The following is a 21,535-nucleotide window of genomic DNA, read 5'->3' as shown; positions in this document are numbered from 1 at the left end:
AAGCTTGAATTTTGTGTGTATGTTTGTTTGTGTGTATATCAACCTGCCAGCGCTTTTGTTTGGTAAGTCTCATCATCTTTGTTTTTAGATATATTTTTCCCACGTGAAATGCCCCCAGTCATCTAATTATTGTTTGTCATAATGTATGTGACACAGTAGAGATGTTCCACTGCTAATAACGTAAACTATTACTCTTGGGAGAAAGGACATAAATAATGAATGATTTGTTCAGAAACTGATTCCTTGGCAGTTCTTTCCACTTGTATAATGAATGTCAGCAGCAGTACTGTCTACTGGAATGCCATTTCCTGCAAGAAGATTCACACTGTATCACAAATGCACACCAAAGTATGGGATATTGTGCTCTGTGAAATTTAGTGAGTGCTGCAACAAAAACTTGCTCTCTGATTTCTCAACTAACTAGCCACATTATACCGAATTTGTTGAAGTATTTGTTTTCAGGCTGATACCTTATAACGCAACCACACTAGCACCCTTCCCTATTTCGTATTGTGCTTATCATTTCTTGACAATTCAGACCATTTGTTACGTCTTTTGTTATTTTTTTCATGCCATGAGCTCTGGATTTTTGTCCAAAATATTATCTCCAAACAAATTTTTAAGAAAGCTGTTGTGTCTAAAAACACAAAATAACCTTAATGGGAGTGTTCAATATTGCATTATAAAAGGGTCCAGAAAGAAGGACTGCTGAAAGATTTGGTTTATGAGAGACAAATAACAGAAGAGAATGTGTGTGTCTTATCCCTGTAACTTTACAATCTTCAAAATGCTACAACAGAGATATAGTTCGTTAAGCATTCTAGTGATAAAAACAGATAATAAACTGGTTCTATACACACTAAGAGGATATATGGAAATCTAATAAAATTTAGTAATATTTATGCAGACAGCAATCGTAAGTACTAGATTGGACAACAGAGGAGTGGTGTAGAAAATAAGGAGAGGATATATGACTATAAGAGTACGGTAGTGAAAGGGGGAACAGTGGGTTTTAGGCTAAGAGGGATTGCAAGGTTGACGGAAATATGAGATAGCAGATTCTACTTACGTAGTTCAGATAAACAATCCAATACCATAGGTACTGAAGTAGCTATTAAAATCATTAATGTTGTGTGTACAATGTATTTAATAACTGAGTGGTCAAGCTTGTTGTTATCCACAATTTTCTGGTGGTCATTCATGGTGGTTAATTGTCATTCCCACATAAAATGCTACACAGTAATTGTAGAACAGGTGGTATATAATTTGGCATCACCAAAATGTGTTATGGCTCTTGGAGAAAGGACTTTTTAATTTGGAATGTGTGACTTCTATCAAAACTGAGGTCCTTAGGTAGTTAATATTTCTGATATAAATAGCGTTAGTTCACTGAGTTGAGAACGAACAGGTAAATCTGATGTAGGAGTAGATGTTGAGGTCCTGCGGGAAAGAACAAACTGCCCTTGCCACAGGTTCAGTTCATGTGAGACTATCAATGAATCTAAACCAGACCTGGGGTTTTAGGTGTTGAGTGGCTAAGAAGGATCCCTTTAGACGACCGTAAACAAGTTAGCAAAGGATGGTGGGTGCCACACTGGCACTCATGGCTGTTTCATGGATTTGTTTTTAAACTTAGCTTCTCAGTTGTCCAGAAGCATTTAGAAGGAGGGATTCTGTTTCATACAGGACAGCACTGTGGAAGGTAATAATCCATGGACATGGGAGATGTTTGAAGAGGTGATGTAAGAAATTATTAGCATCTTGGCTGCAGGAAAGGATACTATTAACAACTGATTGGAGGCCACAGTATTCTGATAATCTGTGTCCCAGATAATGTTTCCCTTCCTTAACCTATGCACGAATGACACTATGAAACATGTAGACCACACTTCCGCTTATAAGATATATAGCTACCATATAGTTTCCAATACAAAACCCTGAAGTTCTTGTGGAATGCAGTCAAACTAAAATTGGATCAGAAAGGGTGGCCTAATATAGATATTTCCAGGCCAGTTTTAAAGTACCACATGGAATAAGGTATCCAATTTAATAGCAGGAGAGTTGCTTCTTGGAGAATATGCCGGAAATGGTCACCACTGACATCAATGCTGCACTGTGTGTGATATATCTAACTGTGGAAAATCCAGGATGGAATGTAACAATATTATGAAAAGGGAAATTGCTGCTCATCATATAGCGGAGATGCTGAGTCGCTGATAGGCACAACAAAAAGACTGTCGCAATACAAGCTTTTGGCCAACAAGGCCTTTGTCAAACATAGGTGTGTGTGTGTGTGTGTGTGTGTGTGTGTCACTATATGGTGATTAGCAACTTTCCTTTTCATAATAGTTTTCTATGTCTAACTGTGTATTCTGTATGGCAGCTCTGCCTGAGGATGGCAGCAATAGCATTTCCAATATCTGTTGCTGCTATTGCTTACGAAAAAGATGGAAGGGGGGATTTGAGCAGAACAGAATTTACCCTGGTTAAAAACGATAGGGGAAAAAAATCAATTGAGCTTAGAAACCAGGAGATTATACCATATTTCTCATGAGCACATGACAAGGTTGCACTAGTGATGTCTGCTGTTGCTCCATCTAGCTGAAAATGGGAGCTGCAGTTCTGCTGACTTTTGTTATAGTTGTAAAATACCAGTTTTATATTTTCATTTCAGTAGCTTATCTCCAACACATAAGCTGAAATATAATAATAATAATAATAATACAAACACTGAGATTGTCTAGTTTGTTTGCTATTTTACGCAACCTGGAATCTAATTTGATCATTATAACAACTAGACATTTATGTATACCATAAGGATAGTCAAACCAGAAGTAAAGCCTTGGTACTCCAACGTCATCATGTAAAGTCGTAAAAAACGTGTTCATATATCACATAAATTACATCTTATCTGCATATTAAGACATGTTGTACAGACAATAATTACTTTACATGACAGTTCAGTGGGTTTTCAGTAAATCAGAAAGTATAAGAATCTTACAATTCTAACTTACCCCTTCCTACATCAACTTTATTATTTAGAACAACGTAGAATCAAGCCACATTTCATGCAAAGACATACCAGATTTAAGATAAATGAGAAACCACAGAGATACTTACATAAAATTTAAGGCTTCTGTTTAAATCAGAATCTTGAATAACATCAACTTTGCCCATGTCTTCGTTCAGTTTGCCATCATTTGTTATAAGTTTAAGTACAGTCAATTCTCCAGATGATTTGTAGGTGGCTCTAACATAATCATCCATTTTGTTACATATTGTTTCAAGTACTTCAGTCAGATGGAGTTCAGATCGTGCATATGGTACCTATAATATTAGCAACTGTTATTTACTTTAAGGAGAATTTCAAATGAATTGCACGGGCATATAGAGCTTGCACACAAGGGTAAGAGCTACTGTATGTACTTTCAGATCTTATTAAAAGACTTCTATTTACATTGGAAAACAATGTGGTATTCACTAATTTAAATCAATTAAGTTCTCACCTATAGTACAATCCTTGATTGTATGGGTATCTGCAAGTCATAACTGTGGGGTAATACAGAAGTACACATTATGATACTATTGCATCATGAACACACAAACAAACTGAAATCTGTGAACAGTCACAAATGAGTTTACTCATATGCTCAAGACAGTTAAGAGTTTTAATATGTCACATACCCTTGAAACTATTGCATAATGTACTTATAATGATTTAACATTAAAGTGCTATGTTATTTCGTGACAGAAGTCTTTAAGTGCATGAAAAGCTGCAGAGTTCACAATGACAAGAAGAGAGAGATGTTTGGCTGTTCCTTTTACTTTACACATTAATTCACTTCAAATAAAAATATATTTATGGAAGTAAAAGACCAAAACCTACTGGCAAATATCCCTGCAATGGCATGTAAACTTTAAAGAAACTTCCTGGCTGATTAAAACAGTATGCTGTAAGAGGATTCGAACCCAGAATTTCACTTTTTTTTTTTTTAAAGCAAACTTTTAACAATTGAGGAATCCAGGCACACTTCATAGTCTGGCTCAAAACTTGTCTGCTAGTATCTTTCAACCTATTTCCCAAACACTAAAGAGACACTTTTGCAAACAAAAGAGTGCTGCAAAGCATCCTTATCTATCTATTGCAAAAGAGTGCTGCAAAAACAAGATATGTAGGAGACCTTCAGTGGAATTTTGGAAGTATGAGAGATGTTTTCATAGACAGAAAGCTTTAAGATGAGCTGCAAGGGATGTGTGTATTACACAGTTGGCAGAATTTCCTGTGAATGACAAGGCTTTGGGTTTGAGTCACAGTCAAGCCCATAGCTTTAATGTCACAAAATTTAAATATTCACATATGCCCACGTTTTGAGTTTCATCGAATACAGACAACAATATCTGCCTTCCTACACCCTAGTGTATTTGTAAAATGTCTGTATGTAATCAGAGAGGGAAAAAAAAGGGGGTGGGGGGGGGGGGGGTGAAGGGTCAAAGCAAGAGACGGGTGAAATCAGTAGCTGAAATAAGTCAGTCAAATATTTAGATTTCATATTCCTGACATACTGACAGTGGGAACAGCAACCAACACATACAGAAAAAGTATTTGATTTAGTCTATAGTCACAATTTTTATTTTGTCTACTGGCTACCAGTTTTGGTACACATAACCATCCTTGGGCAATCCTACGATCAAAAAATCACAGCATGTAGTTAAAGTATAATAAAGTATAGTTTGTGCAAACTCTAAAATGGCGATGAAGGTGACAATCTACGAACAGATACATGTGTGTTTTGTTCATAAACAAGAGTGTGAACCAAGAATTCGTAAAACTATGGCAGTAAAGTCGACTGTATCAGCAAATGTAGTTTCAAGAAATTTGTTGGCTACAATAACAATAAAACCAGCAATTACAACAGCAAAACCAGCAAATGATGAAATAGCTACTTGCAGCAATGAACCTAACGCTGACGTTGCCACAATTTCAAACATTTGATGCTGCAACGGAAAACTGGACCTCATATCAGATTAAGTCTACAGGATCACTTTTGTTAAGTTGCATCTCAGATTCCGAGATGAAGTGTGCTATTTTTTGTCCCCTAAGTCACCAATTTATAAGTTGCTTCAAAAACTTAACCAGTTGGTAGAGCCATGAGAACACACATACATGGTAAAAACAATTTCACCACCCAACTCATAAAGCGGTAACTAGATTTAAATTTCTACAATGTAGCAAAAATGATTCATGGTCATATTTCAAGAAGGTATGGTATCATCAATGCCTACACCATGGTGCCGCCTGCCATGTAACCACAGGTCACGCGTCAGACAGCACACGGCCAGATATTATTAGCGCAGGCACAGTGCTGGCGAGCTGGACAGCCCAAGTGTGGCCCATCCACATAGCAACATCCATGGTAATACAGCAACATCCAGTTGGCGTGCCGACATCAAATAGCTACATGACAGTACTGCGCCAATTACACTAAGCCACGCAACAGTGGACTCAACGGCAGTCATATTCCTATGCTGCCAGGGGCTTTATAAGCACATGCAGCCCTCCATTCCAGTAGTCTCTTCTTGGACTTTGCTATCACTGGTGCCATGATGCCACACCATTCATATCACCATCATCAGGATTACAACCCCACTCTGGAAGTGGATTACACAAGGGATTCTGCTTCACAGCACTCCAACCTTGGTGTTATGATAGTACTCCGCTGACAGCCATCGCAGTGGCTGCTCTAGATCATTCATTGGTGTATAGTATTGTTCTCTATTGGCTTTTTTTCTTGTTGTGGAATAAACTTGTCCACTCATGCCTGCTGTTATTTGTTGTCTCTCTGATGGTATCCCCAAACAGAATGGCTTATCAAACTTCAGCAGAAAAAAAACAGTAATAACAATGTGTACCACGTACAAGAAGGTGACTTTAGTTCATGGTGATCCATTTTATAACAGTGAGATAGGTGAACCTAAAAAGTCAGTGCAGAAAGTGAATAAACTTCAGACAGAACAGTTGCACTGATGATACTGAAAAGGGGTATCAACTGAAGAACCCAAAACTGAATAATATCAGGCGACTTTTCTATCTCCACTTTGGAAAAAACTGGGACGCAAACAAAAAGCTGCAGTTCTCCAAAACTGCTCCTGGCTGCTGATGTTGCTATGACAGAAGACTGTATGTATGACGATGGACTAAATGACAATCAGAGCAATTTTGATGTAATGGAAGAGGACGAAGTGGATTTCATACAAGCCAGAATTTACTACATGCTTACTTGACTCTGTCACACTGGCTAACATGATAAATTTAAGTTTTTCCTACTTTTTCTTGAGTGCAAAATAATATATTGCTTTATTTGTGATTTTCTACAAAGTGAATGTAGAGTAAACACCTTCTGAAGTCATTACAACTGACTTCTTCATATTTTGATATTATAGTATTGTTTAATTTTTTGGCTAGTACTTGAGAACAGATAGCACTTCATCTCAACCTGTTGAAATTGTTTCCCCATTGTTGGAGACTCATTCATTCCATCTGACAGAATTTTCAGTAGACTGGAAATAGAGTTCAGGCACAGGGTTGTCACTGAGAGCCCAGAAGACACACAACAACCACAGACCATTCTGCCAGCTCTACAGAAGCTGGATGACACATGGGCATAGGCCTGGGCACCAACAGAAACAGAGCCAGTCATTCCATGCTAGCTTCAACTGGCACCTCCATAGGCCTCAATGGTTTCAGTAGCAGCTTCTGACCATTGGGACCAGGACCAGAATTAGAGACTCCACCATCAACAGGGGTGCCACAGGACCTTCTGGCAGGGACTTCTGCAGCACCTCCCCTTCACTGCTGGTCCAAGTTCTAAGTTGGACATTACCATTCCTATGGACCAGTTAAATGGGTGACGGATCTTGAATCCTAGCTAATAACAATTAGGAGATTGAGCAGATTGAATGAACACTCCAAGTCTCAGTGCCACTAGTGCCTAACTCCAGCAACTACTGCCACCACAGCCAGTGGAGGGTGTGGCTGGCAATACCTCTGGCAGGTAAGCACCACCAAGCCACACCAATGCTGTGATGTTTTCTTTTGACTTTTTTTCATGCCATGACTTTAGGTTACCAAACCACAGTTTCTGTTTTGATCATCTTATAAACCGGTTGTGATACCTTGATGTTTGATATTTGGCTTTGGACATGGATTTCTGTGTATGTATCCACCCCCTGAGCCTCTGTCTGATCAATGTAACAAATTGATTGTGAACTCTTAAAACTTTAGTACATATAATGATTAATGAATAAATATAGCAATCAGTGTTTCTAATAATTAATTAATTAAATATATTATTATTGGCTTTGAACAGTGTCAGATACCATGAATTCTCATTCATGCATGCAAATCTTCATGTCAGATGGTGTCAACCTTTTATTGTCACCTTAGCTGTAATATGAAATTGTAGATGCTCTCTCTCTCTCTCTCTCTCTCTCTCTCTCTCTCTCTCTCTCTGTGTGTGTGTGTGTGTGTGTGTGTGTGTGTGTGTGTGTTTGGATCTGATGGGCACCCAATGGCAACATCATCAGCACCCTTACACTTATAAAAAAAGAACGAGTGTGTAGATGAACTAAAAGTGTTGTACACGAGTGCACCTGAAACGACAACACAGTCACTCTGTATCACATGCACTCAAACCCATTAGGGGGGAAGAGAACCAATCAAGAAATTAAAACACAGAAGAACTAAAAGAAATGCACAGGGAAATGTGACTGTCTGACCACTTACAAAAATCTAGGGTGTCAGCCACCCTTTGCAACATTAAGAACATCTGTCTAAAATCTTATTAAAAATGTTGGACAATTCACAAAACTTTAAAAACCTAACCACATTCGTTTGATCTGCTGGCAAACCTGCTGCAGTCTGCTTGTCGGCAAATAAAATGCAGCCCAATAAAATGTGGTGCACTGTGATCTGCATGCCACAAGCACCACACATTGGAGGGTTCTCTGGCCGGAGTAAGAAATAAGTTGATGAACTACTCATCTGTATCGATGAAATGAATTCATCTAACCAAATTGACATAATCTGCCTCTCTGAACATCAAGTGACCACTGATATAGATATGTTAGACATTTCAGGATTTAAGCTAGCTTCCTACTTCTGCAGAGTGGATATGGATGGAGGAGGAGTCACCAGATTTATCAGAAACTGCCATAAATTCAAGAACATTGACATTAATAAATTCTGTTTAGAGCAGCATCTAGAAGCATGTGCAACAGAAGTAGAGTTCCATAACAGATCCTATATAATAATAGCTATTTACCGAGCACCTGCAGGAAATTATAATCTATTCTTAGATCATCTAGAAGCTCTTTTGGGTTATTTAACAGGAAGAAACAAAGAAATTTTGATTGCTGGTGACTTTAATACAGATTTTCTAATGCAATCTTCCAGTAAACATTCACTGCAGTTAGTAATGTTGTCTTTCAATCTAACTCACACTGTAAACTTTCCAACTAGGATCACTAAATCCTCAAGGACAGCCATTGATAACATTTTTATAGACAAATCAAAGGAACAAAATCATATCATAAAACCTGTTATAAACGGACTATCAGATCATGACACGCAGCTCCTTGTTTTATATGTAAATTCTAAGCAGATTATCAAAACTGCTAAATCTGAGTACAGGAGAGTAGTCAATCAACCAAAAATTGAGTGTTTTAGAAAACTGCTCAAAGATATGAACTGGGAAGATGTTTATAGTGCTTATGACATGAATGAAAAATATAACACATTCATGAACAATGTCAGTACCATGTTTGAAAACTGTTTTCCTCTAAAAGTTACTCAAATTAAACAGAAGTCTATAATAAAACCATGGATTACACAAGGAATAAAGATTTCCTGTAAGACAAAAAGGAAAATGTATCTGTTGACCAAGAATAGCTCCAATGCTGATGATTTAGCTAAATACAAGGAATACTGTAAAACATTAAAAAAAGTAATTCAGACATCTAAACAAATGCACTACGAGAAGAAGATAGCAATGTCAGGGAACAAAATAAAAACAATATGGGATATAGTGAAAGAGCAGACTGGTAGAACCAGAAAGGAACAAAAGCAAATAGCACTAAGGGTAGACGACACATTAGTAACTGATGGGCATAGTGTGGCAAATCTATTTAATGTCTGCTTGTGAGATGTCTGCTTGTGTCTGTATATGTGTGGATGGATATGTGTGTGTGTGCGCGCGCGCGCGAGTGTATACCCGTCCTTTTTTCCCCCTAAGGTAAGTCTTTCCGCTCCCGGGATTGGAATGACTCCTTACCTTCTCCGTTAAAACCCACATCCTTTCGTCTTTCCCTCTCCTTCCCTCTTTCCTGATGAGGCAACAGTTTGTTGCGAAAGCTTGAATTTTGTGTGTATGTTTGTGTTCGTTTGTGTGTCTGTCGACCTGCCAGCACTTTCATTTGGTAAGTCACATCATCTTTGTTTTTAGATATAACAAGTACTTTATATCCATTACTGATAGAATGGGACTTTCAGGATCAGTAAATAATGCCCTTGATTATCTGAAACTAGCCTTCACAAATAGCTTCAAGTACATGAATATATCACTCACTTTACCAAAAGAAATAATGTCCATAATAAAATCTTTAAAAACAAAGCATTCTAGTGGGTACGATGAAATATCAACAAAGTTAATTAAGGCATGTTCTTGTGAGTTTAGCACAATTCTAAGTTACTTGTGTAACCAGTCAATTATAACTGGGACATTTCCTGACTGGCTAAAATATGCAGATGTTAAGCCTCTATTCAAGAAAGGGGATAAAGAGATACCATCAAACTACAGACCGATTTCACTTTTGCCAGCATTCTCAAAAATTTTAGAAAAAGTAATGTACAGGCAGCTGCTCAACCATCTGACCACAAATAACATATTATCAAGAACACAGTTTGGATTTCTGAAGGGTTCCGATATCGAGAAGGCTATTTACACCTACAGTGAAAATGTACTTAATTCATTAAATAACAAATTACAAGCAGCAGGTATTTTCTGTGATTTGTCAAAGGCATTTGATTGTGTGAACCACAACATCCTTTTAAGTAAATGGTTTCACAGGCAGTGCTGCAAAATGGTTCCTCACTAACAGGAAACAAAGGGTGTCAGTGCAAGGGAGTAGTGAATTCAGTCGTCAGTCATCATCAGAATGGGAAGAAATTACATGTGGTGTCCCACAGGGATCCATCTTAGGGCCATTGCTTTTTCTTGTGTACATTAATGATCTCTCATCAGTTACACTGCCAGAAGCAGAGTTCGTTTTGTTTGCAGATGACACAAGTATTGCAATAAATAGTATGTCAAGTGTAGTTCTAGAAAGATCTGCTAATGATATTTTCATGGATATTAATAAATGGTTTAAAGCCAACTCAATGACATTAAACTTCGAAAAGACTCACTATATGCAATTCAGAACCTGTAAGAGGTTTCCACCCAGCATATGCATAAAATACAAAGAAGAGCAGATAGAAGAGGTTGACAGTCTTAAATTTCTGGGATTACAACTTGATAATAAATTCAGTTGGGAAGAGCACACCACAGAACTTCAGAAACGCCTTAACAAATCTGTATTTGCAATTCGAGTGTTAGTAGACATAGGCGACATAAAAATGAAAAAGCTTCAATACTTTGCCTACTTTCATTCCATAATCTCATGTGGTATAATATTTTGGGCTAACTCTTCAAGTCAAACAAAAGTTTTCAGAGTCCAAAAGCGTGTAATACGTATTATTTGTGGAGTAAATTCACGGATGTCCTGCAGAAACCTCTACAAAGAACTGGGTATACTAACTACTGCCTCTCAGTATATTTACTCATTAATGAAATTTGTCCTAAATAATATATCTCTTTTTCCAACAAACAGCTCAGTTCATACATACAATACCAGGAACAAAAATGATCTGCACAAGGACTTAAAAGCACTTACTTTAGTTCAAAAAGGGGTCCACTACTCAGGAACACTCATCTTCAATAATTTGCCAGTAAACATAAAAAATTTAGTTCCAAATAAAGATCAGTTTAAAAGGAGCCTGAAAGACTTACTAGTGGCCAACTCCTTCTATTCCATTGACGAATTTTTTAATAGAAACAAATGATGTATTGTATATATTCATACTCTTAGTATTGTTATTTCAGAAAAAAAAAATTGACATGTTCCACATCCACGAGGATCTCCTCAGTACGGATCTATGGAACGAAAACTAATCTAATCTAGTGGTCTATGCGAAGATGAGTAAGAAGGACCTTGTCCTGCCGACGTGGCTGGAAGGAAGTACTCCACGGCTGAGACGTGAGCTTGATGACATGAAGCTTGTTATCGGTCACTGCCAGCCACTCCTCTTCCCATCGACATGTGACTTTGTACCTCAACAGCGAGGTGATAGCATGCAGGGGGATAGCACATCGAAATAGCAGAGGATCATGACATGCCTCCTTGGCCACTCTATCTGCCCTTTCATTCCCTGTAATTCCAATGTGCCCAGGTACCCAGCAGAAAGACACCTCCTTCGTCAGTCGCTGTAGTTGTAGGAAGGCATCTTGGATATTCTGGGTTACTGTATCTGCTGGGTACAAACGTTGGAGAGAGAGTAAAGGGGGCTCAAAGAATCTGAGCAGATGAGAAATCTAACACCAGGAGAACATCTCATCTGCTCCAATGCTTGCAAGATCGCATATAATTCTACGTCAAAGGCAGTAAATTCTTGAGGCAGTCTGACCTTGAGGACACAATCTGGGAAAATGACAGAGCAACCAACAGAGTCCCTTTGCTTACACCCAATTGTAAAAAGCAGCTACATGGTTGTGGTACTCAGATAAGATATTAGAGAATATTGCATTAAAAACAGAAGCAGGCGTGCTATCTCTCCTGTACTGCACCAAATCTAAAATCACTCTGGGCCTCTCGAGTAACCAGGGCGGCAGCTGGTTAAAACCTGGTTTTGGAGTCTTACTGGGTCCACACCGAGTGACTCCAGGACACGCTTCATGCAGATCCTAAATGGCATTGTGGCTCACGGACAGTTGTAAAAAAGGTGTTCCAGAGGTGGATGAGCAACAGTGTGGCGTGCAGGTGAAGTTGGAGCTTCAAATAACTTACATGCCAGACACACCATGAGGAGTCTTATTGCTCTTTTCTGTAGTAGTAGTATTCTTTTTAAATGTATGTCAGCTGCACAGCCCCATAGTTCAATTCCGTAATTCAGAAAGGGGTAAAGTGTTCCATAATATACTAATTTCAGTGCTTGGCTAGGAACTATCTTTGCGAGCTGGCTAAGGAGATATATGGCACTACTGACTTTTCCACATACGAAATTAATGTGGTATGTCCACCACAAATTTTCATCAACATATACACTATTCGTACTGTTGTGATGAGAACTGCCTGTTTTAAATGTCAGTAGTTGAGATTTGGTGACATTATTGGTATTATTTGTAACAACACAGACATTCTGACCAAAAATGGCTGTTTAAACAGACTGAGTTTGTAAAATAAAAGCTAGTGAGGCAAATGTTAGTAACTACTGACTAGTCTTACTGCTTACCTCCTCCTCAAAGGTACTGGAAAAGATTATGTATGCAAGAACCATAACATGCCTCTCGCAAAATAGGATACTCAGACAGTCTCAATTTGGATTTCATATGGATGCACACACAAAAATGTTATTCTTCAATTAAAAAAATCATATTATACAAAATTGAAATGACTAAATATTGGTAATATTCTGTGACCAGAGAAGCTAAACTATTATGGGAACAGAGGTCTTGCTGGCAACTTCTAACTGACTAAAACAATGCAGAAGGTAACATTAAGAATTCCAGGAAGTATACAAAATGAAATAGGATCATCAGAAGGAGGAATAACCATACAGGTGTGCCAAAGGGATCAATATTGAGTCCACTATTGTTCTTATTGTTTATAAATGATCTGTTATCATATATCCAAAAAGCAGAAATAGTTCTCTTTGCTGATGATGCAAGTACTACACTTCAACACTTCAAAATGTCAATTAAGTTAATAATTTATTTTCTGCAAATAGATACTCACTGAACTTAGCTAAAAACCAGTATATGCAATTCTATACTGCAGTAGGCCTGATCACACCATTATAAATAACACAACAAGGGTAAAATTATTAAATGAAACAGAATATTCTAAATTATCAGGCTCTCATATCAAAAAGAACCATAACTGGAAGTCACGTGTTAAAGGTCTCGTTAAATGTCAAATGTCCAACTCGGTGTTATGGATAATACCAACTTTTATTCCACTGATGAATATTTAAATTTGTGAAGTGTGTTATATAAATACTTAATGTATGATGTGTATTATTCTAAACTTAAATAAGTGTGTCTAGAAATCACTTTCAGACACGTACTTAGAACATCAACAAAAGCAAAACGAGGATAATGGAATGTAGTCAAATTTAATCGGGTGATGCTGAGGGGATTAGATTAGGAAATGAGACACTTAAAGTAGTAAAGGAGTTTTGCTATTTGGGGAGCAAAATAACTGATGATGGTCAAAGTAGAGAGGATATAAAATGTAGACTGGCAATGGCAAGGAAATCGTTTCTGAAGAAGAGAAATTTGTTAACATTGAGTATAGATTTAAGTGTCAGGAAGTCGTTTCTGAAAGTATTTGTATGGAGTGTAGCCATGTATGGAAGTGAAACATGGACAATAACCAGTTTGGACAAGAAGAGAATAGAAGCTTTCGAAATGTGGTGCTACAGAAGAATGCTGAAGATAAGGTGGGTAGATCACGTAACTAATGAGGAGGTATTGAATAGGATTGGGGAGAAGAGAAGTTTGTGGCACAACTTGACTAGAGGAAGGGATCGGTTGGTAGGACATGTTTTGAGGCATCAAGGGATCACAAATTTAGCATTGGAGGGCAGCGTGGAGGGTAAAAATTGTAGAGGGAGACCAAGAGATGAATACACTAAGCAGATTCAGAAGGATGTAGGTTGCAGTAGGTACTGGGAGATGAAGAAGCTTGCACAGGATAGAGTAGCATGGAGAGCTGCATCAAACCAGTCTCAGGACTGAAGACCACAACAACAACAACAACAACAACTTAGAACCTGACTTGTCCAATGTCTTTGAAAAAGGTGCTTTTGTAGACAATGGACGAATAAATACGAGGGTTGGAACTTTAAATAGTGGCAACTATTTATTTACAGCTCATACAAAATAGATATGTGTTTCAAAGTTTTACTGACCTTCAAAGTAGTCAGCTACATTGTGTATAACCCGCTGCCAATGATGTGGAAGTTGTAGGATACTCTTAGCAGTGCCAATTGTGTTGACAGTTTGAGTGGCACGGTCTATTGCCCGACGAATTTGTAGCAGTTCTGAAGCGAATGCCGTGAAGTGTTTCCTTCAGTTTAGAAATCGAGATGAACTCATGAGGGCTTAAGTCGGGGGAGTGCAGTAGGTGGTATAGCACTTAGCAGCCCCATCAGTCAAACAAATCAGTAACAGCTTGCACTGTACATGCTTGAGCATTGTCCTGCAAAATGATGGTCAGGTCCTGCAGAAAGTGTCATCACTTCCGTCTCTAAGCTGATCGTAGGGTGTATTCCAAAAATGAATAGCATAGAGAAAGAAGTGATGACACTTTCTGCAGGACCTGACCATCATTTTGCAGGACAATGCTCAAGCACATACAGTGCAAGTTGTTACTGATTTGTTGAACTGATGGGGCTGCTGAATGCTATACCACCTACTGCACTCGTGAATTCAACTCGATTTCTAAACTGAAGGAAACACTTCATGGCATTCGCTTCAGAACTGCTAAAAATTCATCGGGCAATAAATCGCGCCGCTCGAACTGTCAACACAACTAGCAGTGCTAAGAGTATCCTATGACTTACACATCGCTGGCTATGGTTTATACACAATAATGGTGACTACTTTTAAGGTCAGTAAAACTTTGAAACATGTATCTATTTTGTACGAGCTGTAAATAAGTAGTTGCCACTATTAAAGTTCCAATCTTTGTACAATGCAAGACAATACCACACTTTGGAGGAAAACATTTCAAAAAATTGATTTACTTTTCCTATTTTCATTAATATATATCTTATGGAATCATATTCTGAGATAACTCATCACTGGAGAAGAAGTGTGTATTGTACACAAGTGTATACTAAGACTAATATGTTGTGTTCACAATAGAGCCTACTGTAGATAGCTATTTAAACAGTTGGACATACTGACAACAGCCTTATCAAACACTTACTCCGTTATGAAGTTTGATGTTGACAATCACCTATACTTTGAAAACAGCAGCAGCATTCATAAATGGGATCAGAAATGACGTACGCTGTCCATAACTCAGCCTTAGGGTGGTCCACAAAGAAGTGAGGCAGTTGGCCATAAAAATCTTTGACCACATACCCAGAAATATAAAGAGCTTAATAGAGGATAAAATTAACTTCAAACACAAACTGGAAGCATATCTGTATGTCAACTCCTTCTACACTGTAGAAAAAGTTCTGAATATGTAATAATATGATATATATGTGTGTGTGTGTGTGTGTGTGTGTGTGTGTGTGTGTGTGTGTAGCGCGGGGGGGGGGGGGAGGAGGGGGGGGGGGGGCGTGCAAGTGTGCGTACACTTGTGTAAATAATTTTCCATGAGAATGTGTATTATAATTGTATAAGTGACCCATCGGATACCATAGCAAGAGGTTACAATTATGATCAATGGAACATGCAAATAACTAAACTACACTAAATCTAATATACACACCGCTCTCTGATCCTGATTTCCATTGGCATCAATTCTGTAGCTGCCCACATCGACCTTCTTCCGTGGGTCTACTTTTTGCACTTCAAATTCGATTTCCTCAACTAGCTTTTGACACACTGAAAAGCAGATCAAAATATTTAAAATTAATATCACATATGACTACATTTAATTATTTTATTAATTCCCTCTGCACTTATTAAGTGACAAGAAACAACTGAAAGGTAGGCTTTAGCAATGTAAGTATGTAGCCATACATATTATTCTGATTTTTGTAATGTCTGTGAAGGAATACGGGAAATAACTAAAAACTATGATTGCTCCACTGCTTTAGTCACTTGAGTGCCATTGTTTTCGTCAAGGAGCAGGTGAAATCAAAAACATTTCTTTCAGTTCCTTACCTAAACAAATGTGACTGCCAAAACAGTTCACAAAATAAATAAAAGCAGTTACTCTTTCAAAAGCAACAATTTATAAGCTAGTAATTCCCTTTAAGAGGTGAAATGTGTAGTGCCACTGATAGGCACATGTGAAAGTAACAGTGTCACATTGCTCTGCTTTCAGAACTATGGTTCTTTTCTTGGGGACGAGAGAGGGGTGGTTTGGAGAAGATTAAAAAGGAAAGGCAGTCACTCACACACCAGACAAGTCCCTCTGCAGTGAGGTACAGCCATCCTCACAACTGGTGGGCCTGTCTCATCCTGGCGTTTGATTAATCCACCCTTTCTTTTTAACCTTCCCCAACCTATCCCCCTCTCACCCCCAAACTAGGAATCATTAGTTCTAAACTCTAGGCAGTGTGTCATTTTTCACTTTTACATGTGTCTCTCAGCTGCATTACACAGTTTGCCTCCTCAAGGGAAACCTGACCAGCAATTCTGTCTCATAATTGACTAGTTTTCTGCAATGAATTTTCCTTTGATACAAAAAGCAACACTTTAACAGATGTGCACCATTTCCAGAAGACTATTTCAAGGCTGCTATAGTCAATTAAGCACACTTACATATCACAAATACCATGCTATTTTAATAAAATAAATGAAAAAGAAATGATAACTGTAATTGATATATCCCAGTACAACTAGGGAAACAGCAGACTGGACAAACTGTTGTCTTGTCCACCTTATAACTGCATACTCTAATGATGTTAAGAAAGTAATATTCCACACAATTGGAGAGCATCTCTGCAACTTTGTCATGAAGAAAAGAAAATTTAGATTTCAAAACTGTCACTCAGCAATTTGAGGTACATTGCATCTCGCAATTTATTATTTGGAATTTGTAGACAAAAAGAGGTTTCATATTGGTATTTTTGTATGTGTAACAGTTGATTGTAGACTTTAAAGTCCTGAAGTATCTTAAGGATCTGCCCTTAGTTTTTTCCTATTTCCTCATGTGTATCAATAATTTACGTTTATGTTCTATCATGGCATGCAATTTCATGTTTGCTAAGGATGCAATAAACAGAAAGTCATCTACCACACACTGTCTCATCTTTACTAGTTTTTCAAGCTAGACATACCTCAGTAACTCACCTTATGCATCAAAAACCTGTTATTTCATAATAATTGATCTGATATGTCTCATTCTGTGTAACCATTTTTTTAAGTTACTTTTCCACAGCTACAATTTACATATGGGAACGAACCTTCCACCAGTATATCTTACATGCAATTCAGCACAATGCCGACTTAAACACTAGGAGAAGCACTTTCTATTATTATTTCTGTACCATCACAGTGATAACAGCAAAAATGTTCTCTCTCCAAATTCAACAGTAAAGCAATATTCACGGTTTTTCTCTCATTAATGTTCTCCTTCCTTACTTTTCCTCTTTTCCAACTTCAGCCATAATGTAAAGTTAAAACTGCACTACAAAATGCATCTGTGATATAGGTTTACAAGGATCTTTATGTAAATAATTTAAGACGTAAAGATAACTACTCACCAAATAGTAGAGACACTGAGTTATTAATATGCACATAAACAAGACTAAAAACCTTGCTGGCTTTTGGATAAATTCTTTACACACACTGGACAAGGAGAGGAAAGAGGTGAAGAGCAAGAGGGAGGGTTGGAAAGGGTGGCTGACAGCTATGAGAAATAGGAACCAAGAGTATGGGACAAGGGGGGGGGGGGCGAGAGAGAGAGAGAGAGAGAGAGAGAGAGAGAGAGAGAGAGTGTGTGGGCGTGCGCACGGTCTTATGGCAGTGGTGGAGGTGGGTGTGGGGAAGGGGCGAGACTGAGGCTGCAAATCCATCTACACAATTCAGCCATCCTACTCCAACCCTTCCTCCCTGTCTATGCCTCCTTCCTTGTTTCCCCCTAACCCAGCTCCTCACCTCAGTTGACTTACAGAGCTGCTGTGCCAGCAGAATGTAGCCACACAGGTGTTTTGTGTGTGTGTGTGTGTGTGTGTAGGGGTGGAGAAAGGGGGGGGGGGCACAGGCACATGTGCACGTGAACTACACAGCTCTCTCTCTCTCTCTCTCTATGTGCTTTTTTACGATTCAGTGGCTCTGCTGTTTAGTGCGGTGTTACCTTTACTACTTACATTAATATCCATAAGTCTCCATTGTTCATAAGCTTTAATGGCATGTACCAGTATCTAGTGCTAGGACAGTGTTTGTTTTTTGTTGTTTCAGTCATCTACTTTAAGAACGGTCTGTGCAGTTCTCCGTTCCTTTCGAATGCCAGCTATTCTCTTCATTTCAACATAACTGCCGTATCCTACATCATCACTGCTCTGTCTTATATCTCTTATATCTAGGCCTGCCCCTGTGATTCTTTCCTTCCATCAGCCTTTTAACTACAGTTTCTAACAATGACTCACATCTTACTATGTGCCCATCTATTCCCCCTCTTTGATTTGTTATGTTATTTACTAAGATTTTTCTCCTCATTGACTCATTGTGACCCATTTTCCGACCTTATTTGATCAGTCCATCCCATCTTCCAAAGTCTCATGTAAAACTACATTTCAAAAAAGCTTATAATGTGTTCATGTCAGTTGTCCCCATTGTCCATGTTTTGTAACTATACAGAGCAGTGCTCCAAACATAGCTTATCATGACACTTTTTTGTGGTCTTAATGTTTTTGGTTGTTAAAAGCTGTTTCTTTTTACAGAAAATACTTTTGCCTTTATAAACCCTGCTACTATGTCTTTTTTGTGTATTCCTTCTTTATATGTTCCACTTGTAAGATGACAAAATCACTTGTCCATGTTAATTATTTAGCCATCCAGCATGTCCATATTTTGCACCCACCATTACCTTCAATTTCCTTTTGGTTATGTGCATACTATAGCCATAAGACAACATTAATTCCACTTCACTAAGGCCTCAACTCAGTTTCTGTTCACTTATAACAACCACTGCTGTTCTTATCTCACCAGCAGACAATATCATACACATTTTCTGTCCATGACAAACAACTCTCACATCAAGAAAGTCCTTTACTTCTCTTACTGTCTCTTCAAATAACAAATTAAATATCAGTCATGAACATGAGCAATCCTGCTGTATGCCTTTCCTGCTTTTGGTCTTTAGTACCATTCTATCAAGGCCATCTGTTATCAATAGCCTCCTTTAAATCTAAAAATGCACTGTATGTTTCTGTGCTTCTCCTTAATCTGCCCTCTATTATTAACTGCAGAGCAACAATTGCTTATGAAGTGCCCCTGCTCCCCGTAAAACAAAACTGCTCCGCTTTCAATCAACTTCCACTCTTCCATCTCAATACTTTTTGAAGAATGCACTCATGTGAGTATTTTTGATACATATGATACTAAAATGTTTCTACAGTAGTTCACATATATGTCCATTATGGCTTTCATCTGAAATTTAGCAATTACATTCTTCTCAAAACATGACAGCATTTCACCAGTTACGTAAATTTGATTTACGGGCTTTGGCCTGATGTCCATAAAAGTTCTCCTAGTATTTCATAAGGGTCTAAAAATTTATTTATTCCTTCCAAATTCACATAAAGCTTATTGAAATTCAGATATATGTACTCAATCTATCCTACCTTCTTCTTGCATCATAGTCTACTTTTCAGGTGGCCTAAATTGTTTCCATCTTCCCTTTTTTCTGCTACTATTACTCAGTCACCTTTTCCATCACTGATCACTGTGCTTCTTGTTCTGTGTTCCCTAAAATGATTATTTATGAGTGTGTTTGTGTGCAACACCTATGTTACCCTGTTTCAATTTTGAAACAGAAGGGGGTTTGTTCAACTTGGCGTTTCTGCTGGAGAAAGGTAGCAGGATAGAAACAGGACACCGATACCATCACAAAGTGTATCACAAGGTGTTTTGCAAGGACCAATGGATCAGTGTACAGAACACCTTGCAAGTTAAGACCTCAGACAGTTGACAGTCAGTGGTGGCCAGAAGACTATGAAGCTAGGACCAAACCTGTGATGCAGAGGCAGGGAGGAAACATAGTGCTTCCAGCATTCCTTTTTAATCTGCGTAATGAGGTAATGAGCCCTAGCATGGAGATGCTTAAAAGTGAGGAGGTTGGCCTGTGAAGGGTCTCATTTAAATTGCTGCAGTGCACGTTGGTGGTACTGGACAACGACTGTGACATTCTTGGTCCACCACAGTACCGGTCAACTATGAGGGGGACCTGTGGATAGGGAGCAGCAGTGCCAGCAGCATGAAGAATAGTGACAGAGATGGCTTGCACAATCGCATCAATGCAATTCGAGAGGGAAGTATCTAAGAGCACAGCAGACAGATACAGAGGCCAATTGGCCCTGCAGAATGCTCAACGTGGGGGCATGTCTGCCTGGCTGCAGTAGGGGAATGATAGTATCACCAGAAAGTGGTCACTATCACAAAGATCATCATGGGATGACCAATGTAGGGAAGCCACAGGAGCAGGGGAGGAGATCGTGAGATCAATAGCAGTAAAGGTGCCATGACTGGCACTGAAGTGGGTAGGGGAACCGTCACTGAGGAGACACAAATCAAAGTCTGTAATAAGCTGGACAATTAGGGTACCCCTACCCGTTTAAAGGTCACCCCCCCCCCCCTCCCTACAGTATACAGTAGGTGGTAGGCATTGAAGTCCTTGAGGAGGAGAAAGGGGGGCGGGAGTTGCTGTATTAAAGTAGACAGTTCAACATAAGGAAGTGGCCTACCTGCAGGGAGGTAGACGGCGATTGTCTGAGTCAGTTTGCAGTCAAACTACTATCGCTTTCAAGTTGGTACATAGGGGGATTCAGACAATAATGACATTGGAGTGAACCAAAGTGCAGACCACTGCCAGACACTAGCCCAGGGCCAGCATGGTTCTGAGAGACTGCCCAATAACCACAAAATGTTGGAGAGTGGTCATCACAGAAATGTGTTTCTTGAAGTGCAAGACAGAATGCAGAGTAGGAGGAATCAAGACATTGTATTTCCATTAAGGGGTCTAAACGAAAAACAAGAAATTGTGCAATCTGTTAGATCTTGCTCAGAACTGCCTAATCTGAAGGCAGCTTGTAAAGATAAAAGCGAAGAATACGTTCGACATTTCCAAATGTCTCAGTATAGCAGGACAGACGGGATCGCAGGGAGCTCAATGCTTAACCAACATTTTTTGCTGGCCATTTTTATTGTTCGCAAAAGAAGAAACTGTATGGTCAAACAATGGATATAATAATCTCAACAACTTGCACAATGCCATACAGAACAACGAGAAATCTCACTCTCACATTTTATCGGTG

General features: G+C 38.6%; 1 protein-coding gene across 4 annotated transcripts in view; it reads right to left on the bottom strand.

Annotated features, from left to right (window-relative positions):
• The window catches only part of LOC126248119 (protein seele-like), an 89,102-nt gene that overhangs the window by 719 nt on the left and 66,848 nt on the right, over positions 1-21,535 (bottom strand). For all 4 annotated transcript variants that reach the window (XM_049948801.1, XM_049948799.1, XM_049948798.1 and 1 more), the window contains 2 exons: positions 15,820-15,935; positions 3,121-3,327 (listed from right to left, as the gene is read on the bottom strand). In XM_049948801.1, the coding sequence (XP_049804758.1) occupies positions 3,121-3,327; positions 15,820-15,935 (323 nt within the window). The remainder of the gene's footprint in view (positions 1-3,120; positions 3,328-15,819; positions 15,936-21,535) is intronic.

This window comes from Schistocerca nitens, chromosome 3, assembly GCF_023898315.1.
Source record: "Schistocerca nitens isolate TAMUIC-IGC-003100 chromosome 3, iqSchNite1.1, whole genome shotgun sequence".
NCBI classification, from domain to species: domain Eukaryota; kingdom Metazoa; phylum Arthropoda; class Insecta; order Orthoptera; family Acrididae; genus Schistocerca; species Schistocerca nitens.
Note: the sequence above shows the minus strand (reverse complement) of the source record. Positions and strands in the feature narration are given on the sequence as shown.